Below are 16,212 nucleotides of genomic sequence, written 5' to 3' on the forward strand. Positions count from 1 at the left end.
GAGCTGGCCACTCTTTGCCTGAAAGCTTCAATTCTGGAGGAAACCTGGCACCATCCCTACGGTGAAGCATGGTGGTGGCAGCATTATGCTGTGGGGATGTTTTTCAGCGGCAGGGACTGGGAGACTAGTCAGGATTGAGGGAAAGATGAACGTAGCAAAGTACAGAGAGATCCTTGATAAAAACCACCTCCAGAGTGCTCAGAACCTCAGACTGGGATGAAGGTTCACCTTCCAGCAGTACAATGACCCTAAGCACACAGCCAAGACAATGCAGGAGTGGCTTCGGGACAAATCTTTGAATGTCCTTGAGTGCCCAGCCAGAGCCTGGACTTGAACCCGATCTGACCTGAAAATAGCTGTGCATCAACGCTCCCCATCCAACCTGAGAGGATCTGCGGAGAAGAATGGGAGAAACTCCCCAAATACAGGTGTGCCAAGCTTGTAGCGTTATACCCAAGAAGACTCCAGTCTGTGTTCGCTGCCAAAGGTAAAGGTTCTGACTACCTATGTAAATGTGATATTTCATTATTCTATTTTTTTTTTTTTACCTGTTTTTGCTTTGTCATTATGGGGTGTTGTGTGTATATTGCTGACGATTTCTATTTATGTAATACATTTTAGAATAAGGCTGTAACGTAACAAAATGTGGAAAAAGTCAAGGGGTCTGAGTACTTTCCGAATGAACCGTATATCTGTAAGAGTGAGGCGTATTCCCTCTGGATTAGTATATATTTAATATCGTCTCAAGTCATAAAAAGTCCACAAATACAAAGTCCAAAAAATCATTATCCTCTAAAACATGTACAGTATGTACTCACATAGCTGGCCATGATCCTCTCGGTGGACTTGATGTGTCTGCGTATCTCACACTTGCTGGGCTGCAGCACCGTGATGCCCTCATCAGAAAACACATAGAACATGTTCCCTACGCTCAACCCTGGGGAGATAGGACATAAGAATTGGTTCAGCTAACATTCAAGAGCCTACCAGAGCCTACAGACCCTGTTAGCAACGCCTGAGCTGTTGAATGACTGGTGGTGTTGTCAGGCATTTTGACAGCACAGTCAGTCTCCGTAAACAGTATGTCTAGCGAGTGAATTGTGAGACTGTCTTCTCAAACTTGATAGCCGCTATGAGCGCAATAACATTTTGCGGGCCAGTTAGCTGACCCTAAACAACAGCTGTTTACTAGACAACTGCTATTCATGCTTTGGAAAAGCACATTGTGTGGGGATGGAGGGCAGGTTACATCATATTGAATGACGAGGTGAAATCAACACTGCTGACACAGTCATGTTGTGACGTGCAGGCCAGCGGTGCAGTCTGCATCAGGATTCAAACGGGTGGGCCTCTCTCATACTCTCTAATCAGCCAAAAGAGTTCTTCTCATACGCAATGTGTTGGTGTCACAACTCGATTATACTGTTCTGAGGAAGAGTTATGTGTGCTGAAGTGTTGAGGCAGGCCTGTAACAAAACTGTTTTAATTGTGTGTATCTTTTCATGGTTAAGTCTTTGCGAAATAATGTTTTCAGCAAGAACACAAACACACCAATCATCATTCAGGAAGATAAAGTAAAATGATGGAAATTAGCGGTAAAGCTGCTAATTAGTAGCGTTACGTGGTGTTTTACAAATGATGTGTTACTCTTGTGGATGTTGTATTCTACACAAGCATTTCGCTACACCCACAATAACATCTGGAAAACATATGTATGTGACAAATACAATTTGATTTGACATATTACTGCATATAATAAACCTATTCATCCGAACAAGACATGGGCATTCAGAAGAATGTTGGTCAATTCTAGAGGTTCATTTAAAAGACCAGGGAATAAGACACGGTGACAAGTGTTATACAACAGTAGGTTTTAGTACCTTCCTCCCGCCACAGTATGTTTGCAACTGCAGCATCAGCATCAGAATGACAGAAGAGAGACGGAGGAAGGGAGACAGAGGAGAGAGAGAGAGAGAGAGAGAGAGAGAGAGAGAGAGAGAGAGAGAGAGAGAGAGAGAGACCATGTCATATCAAGTCATTTCAGAAAAAGTGGGACAGAAACACATTTAGCAAGAGTGTTTCTTTACAGAGGCAGAGATTCTGTATTATCACAACATAAATGTGTTCTAGATTTTTTAATTGCATTTGAGGTCTAGCTAAATCTCAAAGGCTGTACAAATGTTATATATATATATATATACTGTACATACAGATACCATACAATAAATCAGATACAAAGCATTATCATTTATTTGTTATAACTTCTGTTTCTGACACTTTCTACCAGAGGTGTGGACTCGAGTCAGAATCAAGTCAGTCACAAATATGACTCAACTTTGACTTTAACACCAATGACTCGTGACTTAACTTGGACTTGAGCCTTTTGACTCAAACTGACTTGATACCCTCCAAGCCCAAATATAAAAAATTGTGCAGCGCATCAACTCTTCATTTAACGGATTACAGTTTGAATCGGAGAGCAGCCAATCAAATTGAGCCAGCTGAGAAAAAGTTGCGCGTGGCAGTGCAGAGGAACGTCGGTGGGTGAATTCAGACGGAGCCCTTGGAAAGATGATGCCCCAAATTATTATTTTTGGATATAAAGACTACGATGTAGTCAACAAAAATAACACATTGCAACTTGCAAAACATGCGGGAAGAAAATGATAGATTGCGGCCCATAGCGATCCTCGATAGGCGATTGATATGAGGGGGGGGGGACTTCCATGGAAATATGAGAATTTATTTGGACAATAAAAAATATATATACTTTTTAAATGCATTCATGATTTGAATACTAAGTATTACTACTGTTAAAAATATGAAATGGTATTACATTGAAGAGCACATTATGACTTGTTTTGGACTCGAAACTCAAAGTTTAGCACTTGAGATTTATTGGTCTGGACTTGAGACTTGACTCGGACTTTAAAAAATATATATATATATAATATAATATATATATAATAATATATATATTTTTACCAGGTAGGCCAGTTGAGAACAAGTTCTCATTTACAACTGCGACCTGGCCAAGATAAAGCAAAGCAGTGCAGCAAAAAGAACAACAGAGTTGCCTGTCTTGACTTGGGACTTGGGACTTGAGTGCTCAGACTTGAGACTTACTTGTGACTTGTGAAACAATGACTTGGTCCCACCTCTGCTTTCTACAGCCTACTATTTTCGTTAATTGTATTGTAATTGTAATTGTTAATTACTGTCTACATTTTCATTGCCAAAATTGGCTTTTGAAAATATCCCAGAGACATTTTTCCATGTTCTACTCTCAGCCACTTACGTGTCTTTCTGGCTGAGTCCTCCACAAACAGAGACGATATGTCCTCGTCCACCCCCACCTCATTCTTAGCAATGCAGGTGTAGGCGCCTGTGTCCTCATAGCGTACACTGCCAATGTGGAGCTCGCTCCCATTCGCTGTGTTAGAGATGAGCAGAAAAGACAAGTGTTAGCTCAGCCCCACGTTTCTACACTGATACACATTTTCCACGGATGTGTCATCCTCCCACCTACAAAATGCACACTCTGTCCTTTTCTAAAAATGAATAAAAGATAATCTAAGTAGCCACCTACCTGCGTACCTACTTCTCACTAACAGAAGCCATTGATGCCAGAACCCTTTTGACGACATCACAACACTTTGTCAAAATATACTTTGACTGAATCGTCTCTGTTCTGTTCACAGAGATCTAGAGTGTCAGGTAAAGGTGATGTATCCCAGGGCACAGTGCTATCATCAGAGGCATCCCTCTCTGACGGTATCACTAGTGTGTGTGTGTGTGTGTGTTAGATGTATCAGGTAAAGGTGATGTATCCCAGGGCACAGTGAGTGCTATCATCAGAGGCATCCCTCTCTGACGGTATCACTAGTGTGTGTGTGTGTGTGTGTGTGTGTTAGATGTATCAGGTAAAGGTGATGTATCCCAGGGCACAGTGAGTGCTATCATCAGAGGCATCCCTCTCTGACGGTATCACTAGTGTGTGTGTGTGTGTGTGTGTTAGATGTATCAGGTAAAGGTGATGTATCCCAGGGCACAGTGAGTGCTATCATCAGAGGCATCCCTCTCTGACGGTATCACTAGTGTGTGTGTTAGATGTATCAGGTAAAGGTGATGTATCCCAGGGCACAGTGCTATCATCAGAGGCATCCCTCTCTGACGGTATCACTAGTGTGTGTGTGTGTTAGATGTATCAGGTAAAGGTGATGTATCCCAGGGCACAGTGAGTGCTATCATCAGAGGCATCCCTCTCTGACGGTATCACTAGTGTGTGTGTGTGTGTGTGTTAGATGTATCAGGTAAAGGTGATGTATCCCAGGGCACAGTGAGTGCTATCATCAGAGGCATCCCTCTCTGACGGTATCAGTAGTGTGTGTGTGTGTGTTAGATGTATCAGGTAAAGGTGATGTATCCCAGGGCACAGTGAGTGCTATCATCAGAGGCATCCCTCTCTGACGGTATCACTAGTGTGTGTGTGTGTGTGTGTGTGTGTGTGTGTGTGTGTGTGTGTGTGTGTGTGTGTGTGTGTGTGTGTGTGTGTGTGTGTGTGTGTGTGTGTGTGTGTGTGTGTGTGTGTGTGTGTGTGTGTGTGTGTGTGTGTGTGTGTGTGTGTGTGTGTGTGTGTGTGTTAGATGTATCAGGTAAACGTGATGTATCCCAGGGCACAGTGAGTGCTATCATCAGAGGCATCCCTCTCTGACGGTATCACTAGTGTGTGTGTGTGTGTGTGTGTGTTAGATGTATCAGGTAAAGGTGATGTATCCCAGGGCACAGTGAGTGCTATCATCAGAGGCATCCCTCTCTGACGGTATCACTAGTGTGTGTGTGTGTGTGTGTTAGATGTATCAGGTAAAGGTGATGTATCCCAGGGCACAGTGAGTGCTATCATCAGAGGCATCCCTCTCTGACGGTATCACTAGTGTGTGTGTTAGATGTATCAGGTAAACGTGATGTATCCCAGGGCACAGTGAGTGCTATCATCAGAGGCATCCCTCTCTGACGGTATCACTAGTGTGTGTGTGTGTGTGTGTTAGATGTATCAGGTAAACGTGATGTATCCCAGGGCACAGTGAGTGCTATCATCAGAGGCATCCCTCTCTGACGGTATCACTAGTGTGTGTGTGTGTGTGTGTGTTAGATGTATCAGGTAAACGTGATGTATCCCAGGTCACAGTGCTATCATGAGAGGCAGCAGAGGTTTTCCTAGCTCTCTGACACTAGCACTCAGCCTTTTTTGGATTTACGGCATGCTCTCACACTCACACACCCCCCCCTCCTCATCCTCACGCTGCTGCTGTTGCTGTTGCTGCATTGTTGCCTTGATCACAAGGCAATCTTCACAACGCCGCAGAAGGAGTGAAGGACGCCTGTGTCAGACAGCTGCTTTCGACACGCCGTGTCAAAGATCATGTGCCAGTCTCTCTTCCACCTTCCTCCCCTCTTCTCTGCCTCCCTCTTGCTGTCCTCTTTGATCCCCCTCTCTTGAGCTCTCTCCATGTGTCTCCTAAATGTGGATTGGCAGTGCAGAGGCAGTGGAGAACTTCTCAGTGCTACAAAAGACCTGACTGAGCCATGGCCTGAGACTAAAACCCTGGACTAATATAAACAAACAACTTCCACAGGAACCAATGCACAGATAATGCAATATGCATTTATTTAACTAGGCAATTCAGTTAAAAACGCATTCTTATATTCAATGGTGGCCTAGGAATAGTGGGTTAACTGTCTTGTTCAGAACGACATATTTTTTACCTTGGCAGCTCGGGGGATCGACCTTTCGGTTTCTAGTCCAACGCTCTAACCACTGGACTACATGCTGCCCCATTTAGAGCAACGTAGATAACAAAAGTTATACCACCTTATAAACAGTCCTTTTTGTTACACTATACCTCACGTTATTGAAATGCACAGTTAAATGGATTATGTTTTCACAGTAGTTTGTGTTCAAATTCACTTTTCTATCAAGTCTTTAGGGAGGAGAAACGTAATGATGTAAAGTGTGGGCCTCCCGACATTAAACACCAGACAGTGTCGTAATTGCCTATTATCCATAATTATGCTTTGATCAATTTTAATGCATAACCACTCAATTAATAATTTGCTTATAGTTAGACATTGATTTCTCACTTAAAATGTTGTTTTTGTGTTGAATTAATAACAAGGGAACAGAGATATTATACTGTGATTTCAGACTTGTAGAACTGTGTGGCGCCAGGGGGTAAATGGGAGGTTTTAGTCAGTTGAGATGTTGAGAATGTGTCAGATAGAAATCAAATATACAGAGATGATATATATATATATATATTCCAAATGACAGAGAATGATGTTGGTTCTACATTTCTATCTGATTTCAGCAGTGTTATGCCTTCCTATATAACCCCCATGCAGCTGTCCATTCAGCACCATCAGTAGCACTAAGCAGTCATGAACCTTGGAGAGCGCCTATTGCTAACAGCTGAGCCTCTTGAACACTCCCATTGTAAATGGAGGGGATCCTGGCAGCATAGTTAGGCAGTTAACCAACAAATGCTATGTAAAAAATGTTTAAAAAAAAGGTTGTGTCGTGTAATGGACACTGCAGCTATAGGAGAAATGTTTTGTAAAGATTGACAGCATTTTTATCAGTTCAGTAAGGTGTGGATTTTTCTTTTGTTTAACTTTTCTTTCGTTAAACTTTCTTTATTGCGACAAACAATGCCGAATCATTTTGAAGGGACGCGGGCCACGTGAACCTCCACTCCACATTTGTTTCTAAATGCCTACTGCTCGTTAAATCTACTGTCCAACTATAAAACATTTTTAAAAAATAAAGGTTTCTTTGCAAATCTTGCATTCTATCCATATTTGGCTTTTGCAGGCTACCTGATACATGACACAGATAGGTGGGAGGGCAAACAGTCTATCGACAATTTATTCATGAGGAATTTACCTAAACTAATGAAGAAAACACTTCAACTACCTCCGTTTTATTTGACATTCTAGATTTTTGGGATGTCATTAGCTCCAGCTGTTTTTATCGACACAAACGCACCGCAGCAGTCAATTGTCACATCTATTTTCTATGCAAACCTTCTAAATGTCAAGGAGAAAAAAAGTCACTGGACAACTTAATGGGAACATAGCTAGTGAGCACTGTAGCCTCACCTTTACATTGGCAAGAAAGATTGTGAGCTCTAACATTAGCCTCCGACTTGGAAATCAATTTACTGATGCAATGTTGAAAAAATTCATGTGTAGAGTATCACTCTCTAAAACCACCGTGCTCTGTAGACTTTTGAGCACTCTGTTAAACCTTTACAAGGTATAAGACTATCACCAGATCTGATAACAATTAAATGGACATCCTAGAACCCAGCTCTAAACCGAGCTGTGAGAGTTGGCCGATCCGTGAAGCTGGGTTGCAGGACGTTAATGTATGTGTGAAGCTTTCAGAACCTCCCCTGTTTAAGCTGCATCTGAAGCCTGAAAACAGGCCATTATCACAGGTAATGACCCACACACAGCCTGTAAACTGCCATCTAACGAGGACGACTCCATAAAAGACGATCACTTCTGTCCCCTCGGAAATTGAAACTTCCGTTTAACTCCCCCCCCCCACATGGCTGGCTGCGATCGGTTTCATTTACACACACTGTTGTTCCATCTATTTCTTTCATCTTCTAGGAATGGATATTTACTCTTCTGAAATCAGTGGCCTGAGCAATCAACCGACAAACTGACAATAGTCAAAACGGTCACCATGATCTTAGATTTGACAACACAGGAAGGTGTGACACAGATTGGCACCTAGGATAGCAACACCTCCATGGTTCCCTGCATAGTGGTGTGTCTGGTAAAGAGCAGCTGCTATGACGGCAATAACAGGTGCGTCTCAAGTGGCACCCTGACCCTTATACGTTACCTATGGGCCCCTAGTCAAACGTAGTTCTCTATATAGGCAATAAGGTGTCATTTGGGATGCACTCCGTCTTGCCAGTGTGGGCAGCAAAGCAGCCTGGTGCCTTACCGATGAGGGAGAGCTGCTTGGACGGTCTCGGCTGCAGGTCCATGCCGTTCTTCAGCCACATGATCTTAGGGTCTGGGATGCCGTCGGCGTGGCAGTGCAGGCTGGCAGACACACCAGGCTCCTGTGCCTGCGTCTCTGGGTAGACCAGGATCACTGGGGGAACTAGATACACAGAAACACGCACACATGCACAGACACACGCGTGCAAAAGAGAGAGACACGCACACAGCCACAAGAGAGAGGAGTTAGGGAGGTGTACTTACAAAGAAACATTGATAGGAGTGGCAGGATGGTATAGAAACACACACACACCAGGCAGAAAGGATTTAGTATCACACCAGTACCACACGCATAGCTACATGCACTGCATTACAACAGAGTCCAGCATGAGATTTGTTTATAAGAGGCATGCTTACATGTTTATAAGACCAAATAAGATCACAATTCAAATACAATTGTCTTCCAAGATAACCTGCCTTTCCAGGAAGAAAACTTTTTCAGATTTTTCAGCTGAAGCCAGGTCTTAGATGCAGCTGTATCGTTTTTCAATTAGCCTAAATCCTGCCGTACAACACAACACAATCACGCCTATTGTCCCTGTTAATTGAAAATCATTTCAGGCTATTTTTCCTCTATTCATATCTGCGCATGCAAATGAATCAAAGCTCCGAGAACGGCGATTATTATCTTTGATTTGATACGGTACAGACGGCTCTCCCAAAGTCCTCAGTGAAGAGGCAGGCCCGGTAATCACACGTCATCTCAGCGAGAGAGGGAAAAAATACTTATGCAAACGAGTTTGTCGAGCAGTGTGCTTTGATAAATGTCTGCAGCATCTGCGCTGCTTGCTGCTGGCTAGTTGATGTACTGTGGCTACAAACGATTTGCATGCTCAGGGTGGAATCAACTGAGTATGGTGAATAGAACGCCATGGTTACAGGTTTCATTTGCTTTCGATGACAGAATGTTGGACATGTTGGGATCAATGCCATTTTTGGCGATATGAACGCTGTCATTGGAGTCTAAGGCAGGGGTTACCACTCCTGACCCCGGAAGGCAACTCTGAAGGTTCCTCCTCCACAAAAGCATCTAACTTGATCAAAATATTTGTTATCTATTCAACAAAAAAGCAACAACAGAAAAAACGGAAACAGTAACGTTGAACGCAGCAATGATCGCAAACTGCAACTACTACACGTTTAGTCAGGTCAACATTCTGGTGACCACGTGCCAAAACTCAAATCTGACCCTGAAAGGACAGTGAAATGTCAAGTATGTGCCATTACTAACCATTCACCTGCAGTACATGGGTCTGGTAGAGCTCTTCATATCCATACGCATGACAGCTGTAGTTCCCCATATGAATGGTTGTCACCTTGGTGATGTAGAGGGAGCCGTCATCACCAAAGTCCTATTGGGAGAAGAGGAAGGTGGCAGTGGAGGATGGTGAGGAAGGGAATAAGGGAGGGGAGGGGGGGGGGGGTTGGGGACGAATGGGAGGAGGGCATACAACAGGGGAGCATGGAGTGATGGGAAGCATATTAGACAATGAATCAACGTGGTCCCTGGGTGTTGGGAGGGGCGTGGGGATTTGAGCCCCGTCGTCACGCTCACTCAGTCTGATAAATAGGAAGGGTTAAAAATACAAAGAACATTAGTGTGATTAATGGAGCCAGTTGTTGTTTTTCTGGATGCACAACTCACCTGGGGTTTTAGCAGGGGCTTAGGGAGGATTAAGAAACTAAATAGTGGTGTCCCGTATGTGGCGGTCAGAGTGTGTGCAAAGCTACCTACCTGGTAACACATCTCTCTCCGAACACAGACTAAAGCCTTGGAGTTTCTTGCCACAAGCTATTGTCCCACTATGTGATTTTAGATAGAAAATATTGCTTCTCTCTTAGCTAACGAGGTGGGTGAGTGGATGAGGACATATCATCTCTGGCGATGCAGAGGAAATACTTAGGACAGACTTCGCAAAACAGTAGAAACTGCTTTAGAAATAAATGACTGTATAGTACAGTACCTGTAGATCACAGGAGGTTGGTGGCACCTTTATTGGGGAGGGCATACTCATGGAAAAAGCTGGAGTGTAGTGAGTGGAATGATATCAAATACATCGAACCCCTGGTTTCCATGGTTTCCACGTGTTTGATGCCATTCCATTGTCTCCGCCATTCTTACGAGCCGTCCTCCCCTCAGCAGCCTCCCCCTGTGAGGTAGATATTAAACACTAGACATGTTTTTCTATAGTATGTAGTCCCATAAGGGATATACTTAAACCAGTACAGGTTTATCTGAGATGCTTTTAATTACCTAGACATGTGTGTACACTATGTGGGTGGACCTGAGACTATAAATGCACTAAAATCCTCTCAAAGTTAAACTAAACAAGAGATGCTGAACACCTTGTTCACACCGCCATTTGGGTCTCAAATGATGGACCTTGTAGAGGGAAATGTCTCATAATTTTAAAAAAAGTAAAGATTTAATACAGTGAGCGGAATTGCTTTACACTTACACATAGTTAATTAGTTCCGCCTTATTTTATAAAGAAGCTAAATATTGTCTGATAAATGTTTCCTTTTCCTTTGTCTTTGAAATGCTAAACCAACCCCGATGCTTCCGTCTATCTCCCCTCCCCCTTTATAATACACTAATATTTGTCTATTGTAGCCATAATAGCATTTGTGGATTTTCCACAGCATTCCCAAACGGGCGAGTTTGACATGCTAATTAACATATGATATAGCATACTTGTTTGAATAGAGAAAGCGCACTACTTAATTTCATTGCTGAATTATCCCCTTGTGTTTCAGTAAAGGTTGGTCTGTCTGGAACTACTGGAGGTGATGAGTGAAACAAATTGTTTTCTTTCTCCTCAGTACATCATAGGCTGCTTTGACACAGACAGTCCAATTCTGATCCTTTTCCACAAATTATTTGACCAATCAGATCAGCTCTTTTGCCAATAATTGGCCACAGGACCAGAACTGCGCCGCCTGTGTAAATGCAGCCGTATAGTGCCGCCTCTCCTTGAAGGCAATCAAAGCAGAGGGGAACAGATTTTTATCTTTCCCAAAACACAACTCAATTACTTTGGAGAAAAGTAGCCATTCAATATGTAAAATGTCCCATTTACTAGTGTGTGGGGGTGGAGAGGGAGAGAGCAAGAGCGAGAGAGCGACAGAGAGAGAGAGACACAGAGAGCGAGAGAGAGAGCGAGAGAGAGCGAGAGAGTGAGAGCGAGAGAGAGAGAGAGCGAGAGAGAGAGCGAGAGAGAGCGAGAGAGAGACAGAGAGAGAGAGAGAGAGAGACAGAGAGAGAGAGCGACAGAGAGAGAGAGAGAGAGCGAGAGAGCAAGAGAGAGAGAGCGACAGAGAGAGAGAGAGAGAGAGCGAGAGAGCAAGAGAGAGAGAGAGAATAATAATAATACTGCTCTACCTTTACGCTGTAGCAGAGTGCAGACAAATGGGTCTGATTCCAGCATGGGCAAATTGCCACTCAGCCAGTGAAACGTTTCATATGTCAGAGTGCCTTTTGGGTTGGAATTTCAATCACAGCTAAATGTAATATTTGTTTATTGATTGCAAAATGAGATCATTTTCATAGTACAACACGAACAACTCAAGTTGGCCTGTAAATGAATGTACTTTACGCTGACCCAAAGCGACAGATCACAACCCAACGTAGCAGAGGCGTAGAAAGACGCCTGAACGGAGTTCCCGCTTCTGTTTTTTTTTCTTTTTTTCGGGGGGGGGGAAACGGAAGTTGGGTTGAAAATACTGGATCCCTGAGAACCGGCAACATCCGCTCTCTGCCAACGCCGCTAGAGGGGCACAGGCGGAGACCAAAGGCCTTCAATCAGTATGAATCATTTCCTTTGTTCTGAATTGAAATGCGGCGGTAGTGCCCAATGGGAGGTAACTCTTTCCCTTGCAGACTGTGTGCTTTGTAAGAGCATAAAGCCGCCTAAGAATTACGTGGGAACACATGACGCGGAGTGGCACATTGCTTATTGTGCCCCACCTGCATGTTCTTGCGCATCAGACATTACTTTGTGAACATGAAGGCATGACAAATAACCTCAAAGTGGTAACTGACAACTGTAATTATCGTCACACACTATTTACCACTGGATACTCCACGGCAACAGTAGCATGTAGCATGTAGCATGTTGCACACAGGACCTTTTTTTTTCTCTCACTTCCTTGTCCTCCCCGTGACCCCGCTTATACACATGGCAGTTGACCTGCATGCCATTGTCTATCTCCATGGCAGCATATAACAAGGCCAATTCGTTAACATGCAAGTAGAGAATACTAATCAGCTGGTGGATTAACAGAGTCCCACACTGTCAGCTGTGGGCTAAACAACTCGCCGGCGCCGCCACTCCATAGTTCATTAACCGCATGTTGCCAATTCCCATGCTATTCTATGTTGGGATTTGCTAATATTTATTTTGAACATGGTTTGTGCTCTTTCAGATCAGCACGGCGCCTGGCAGAGTGCCAATGAGACCCAAATCATTACATCATTTCTAATTCGAATAAATGTTAGCTGAATAGTGAGGAAAAACACAGACCTGTTTTTAATTGGAAATGTTAAAAAAACAAGCTGGGAAAATAAAACGGATTAATGGTGTTAATGGGAATTAGCATTTCTCATTTATTTTCCGTGAACCCTTATCTAAAGTTATTGATTATCCTTTGATTTCTTTCAATGTGAAGAGCCCCTGCTGAGAGACATTCTGAGGATAATAAAATATTAACCAACGTTCCAATTATATCTTTTTTTCCTTAAAACACACCACATCAAAGTTTACAATGTTGGACACTGGTTCAGTATTTCACCTTGAAAGGCCCATAATGTTTAAAGACACTCTTACTCACATCGACAGCCTTGGAGTGAAAGCCTATGCAGTTTTGGGCTGTAGGACTAACCTGTTTCAACCCTGTTCCCTTGGACTCTGGCTCATACTAGCATGACTTACTTCATGTCGAAACATGATTTTTACAGGGTCCTATAACTTTCCATAAATTCCCTGGTTTCCAGAAATCCTAGCTGGAGACGACTGGATTTCCTGCTTACTCCCTTCTTACTCTGGGAATCCTCCAACCAGGACAACTGAAACCCTCTGACTCAGCCGACACTCACATTGATGTCCTCCAGGTCCAGGAAGTTGAGTATGATTCCGTTCCTCTTCCAGATGATTGGCGGCCGCAGCGTTCCCTGGATGGCACAAGACAGCACGGTGCTGAGGCCCACTGTTACCGTGGAGACACTCACTCTCTGGTCCTCAGCCAGGCTCAGCTGAACAACCTCTGTAGTCGGGGTGGGGCGAAGAGGGCGAGACATAGAGAGAGCGAGAGAGACATACAGTAGGGGAGTGAGAGAGAGTAGAGGAGAGGGGGGAGAAAGAGAGAGAAATAGGGGGTGAGAGAGAGAAAGAAAGAAAGAAACCCAATAAAAGAGATGAGCTGGTGGAACTGAACCAAAGACAGACTTTATTCATCACAGAACACACAGTAGGGGATACAAACACAGCTGTGTGAGAGGGAACGGTGTCTGATCTGAGGACGAGAGCAGGACATTGTGGAAATATAATTTCTCTCATTAAGGAAGATTTACATTCAGCTGACTAGCAAGTCCAATTTGTTTCACCTTTAAGGAAAATCAAGAAGCACTGTTCCAGTGTCCCCGGGGCCAATATACAGGAAGGAAGAGAGAGGGATGAGAGAGGGATGGATGAATGAGGGATGGATGAATGAGGGATGACTTCTCTTTCCCATGGTAAGAATGATTCCAGGTGAAAACTATAATTGATGTCACTTCAATCAGTGTAGATGAAGGGGAGGAGACAGGTTAAAGAATGATTGAGACATGGATTGTGAATGTGTGCCATTCAGAGGGTGAATGGACAGACAAAAGGTTTAAGTGCATTTGAACGGGGTTCAGTAGGTGCCATGTACCGGTTTGAGTGTGTCAAAAAAATGGTTTTTCTCAACACCCAAAAAAGGACATCCAGCCGACTTTACACAACTGTGGGAAGCATTGGAGTCAACATGGGCCAGGATCCCTGTGGAACGCTTTCGACACCTTGCGGAGACCATACCCAGACAAATTGAGCCTGTTCTGAGGGCAAAAGGGGTTGCAACTCAATATTAGGAAAGTGTTCCTAATGTTTTGTACACTCAGTGTATGTCTGAATGACCCTGGGTCAAAATTGGTTGGGGTCTTTAGGAAGAGTATAAGTCATTCAATAAAACAAAGATTCCCAGACACCTGACAGATATCGAAACCGAGCCGACCATGCATGAACTCCTGAGCTGTTCCCCTGTTCCCTTCCCACTCTGAAATGGATTGGATGGAAACAGTTGGCTCTCTTCCCCCGTGTGACCTATATGAAATTACAATGTGCCATCCTCTCCTGCTGGTCTATACTTTCCTTACAGTCGGTATTGCTACATTACATGACTAACGAACACTACTGGATGTGTAGGGGAATCTAATGGTGAGCAAATCCAGGTGATACAAATAAAATAGGTTTGACAGGTTTGAGACACACAATGTTGCTTCCTCTAGTCGACTCACCCTGGTTCATGTTCAGACTAGAATACTTTGCATTTCGAAGGAGCTTGGCGAAGAGCTGCTCTGCTAGCTAGCACATTGCTTGTGACAAATCTCCCCTGCTTTTCTCGCAGAAGCAATTCACGATGTTCTGATCCACCTCTTATAAAGGCTTACGCAAACCCAATTCATCAGGCTCTGAAGGCAGAGAGCTAGCGGAGCGCCGAACACAAACTGCTTGAGAGGGAAACATTTACTGTTGCCGTCTAATGATATCATTAAGTCAAGAACTACTTGGATTGCTACACTGCTTGCTGTTTCTTCGTTCAGTTACAAAACATACCAAGAGAGGCGAAACACTGAATTTATAGTAAAGTAACCAAGGGTTACTTATAGGATTAGTCAAACACTGAATTTATAGTAAAGTAACCAAGGGTTACTTATAGGATTAGTCAAACACTGAATTTATAGTAAAAATAAACAAGGGTTACTTATAGGATTAGTCAAACACTGAATTTATAGTAAAAATAACCAAGGGTTACTGAATTTATAGTAAAGTAACCAAGGGTTACTTATAGGATTAGTCAAACACTGAATTTATAGTACTGGATTAGTGAAACACTGAATTTATAGTAAAAATAACCAAGGGTTACTTACTGGATTAGTGAAACACTGAATTTATAGTAAAGTAACCAAGGGTTACTTACTGGATTAGTGAAACACTGAATTTATAGTAAAATAACCAAGGGTTACTTATAGGATTAGTGAAACACTGAATTTATAGTAAAGTAACCAAGGGTTACTTACTGGATTAGTGAAACACTGAATTTATAGTAAAGTAACCAAGGGGGTTCAAACACTGAATTTATAGTAAAGTAACCAAGGGTTACTTATAGGTTCAAACACTGAATTTATAGTAAAGTAACCAAGGGATTAGTGAAACACTGAATTTATAGTAAAATAACCTTAAGGTTTACTGAATTTATAGTAAAGTTCAAACACTGGTAAAGTAACCAAGGGTTTAGATTGTCAAACACTGAATTTATAGTAAAGTAACCAAACCCTGGGTTACTTACTGGTGAAATACTGAATTTATATTGGTTGAGATTAGTGAAACACTGAATTTATAGTAAAGCACTGGATTAGTGAAATCTAATAGTGTGCTGAATTTTAGTAAAGGGGTTACTTACTGGATTAGTGAAACACTGATAAAGTAAACAAGGGTTTTAACGTGAAACACTATTTTCTGCAATTCTGAAACACATTTTGCCATAGGGGGAATTTATAGTAAAGAAAATGTTGATTGGTGAGTTTTAAAAGCCAAGTGTTCTATTTTCTGCAATTCTACACATGTTGCCAGTTTTGGGGTTCTGCAAATCTACACAGAGCAGAGAAGAAAGGATGTGGAGTTTTACAGCACATTTCATGCAATTCTACCCATTTTGCCGTGGAAGGGAGAGAAATTGTTGCAGTTTCAAAGCAAATTCCCTAATGACTTATGCCATGTTAATATGATATCTGAGTGAGAATGACATACGTAGAATGTATGCACACATGACTGTAAGTCGCTTTGGATAAAAGCGTCTGCTAAATGGCATATATTATTATTATTATTATTATTATTA

General features: G+C 42.8%; 1 protein-coding gene across 1 annotated transcript in view; it reads right to left on the reverse strand.

The window, feature by feature from the left end:
• LOC123998713 (follistatin-related protein 4-like) overlaps positions 1-16,212 on the reverse strand; it is a 249,095-nt gene that overhangs the window by 21,948 nt on the left and 210,935 nt on the right. Inside the window, exons 7-12 of the mRNA XM_046303809.1 lie at positions 13,175-13,341; positions 9,311-9,431; positions 8,021-8,182; positions 3,299-3,433; positions 1,881-1,907; positions 819-937 (exon numbers count right to left, since the gene is read on the reverse strand). Coding sequence (XP_046159765.1) covers positions 819-937; positions 1,881-1,907; positions 3,299-3,433; positions 8,021-8,182; positions 9,311-9,431; positions 13,175-13,341 — 731 coding nt within the window. The remainder of the gene's footprint in view (positions 1-818; positions 938-1,880; positions 1,908-3,298; positions 3,434-8,020; positions 8,183-9,310; positions 9,432-13,174; positions 13,342-16,212) is intronic.

The sequence above is a fragment of the Oncorhynchus gorbuscha genome, linkage group LG16 (assembly GCF_021184085.1).
Source record: "Oncorhynchus gorbuscha isolate QuinsamMale2020 ecotype Even-year linkage group LG16, OgorEven_v1.0, whole genome shotgun sequence".
In the NCBI taxonomy this organism is placed as follows: Eukaryota; Metazoa; Chordata; class Actinopteri; order Salmoniformes; family Salmonidae; genus Oncorhynchus; species Oncorhynchus gorbuscha.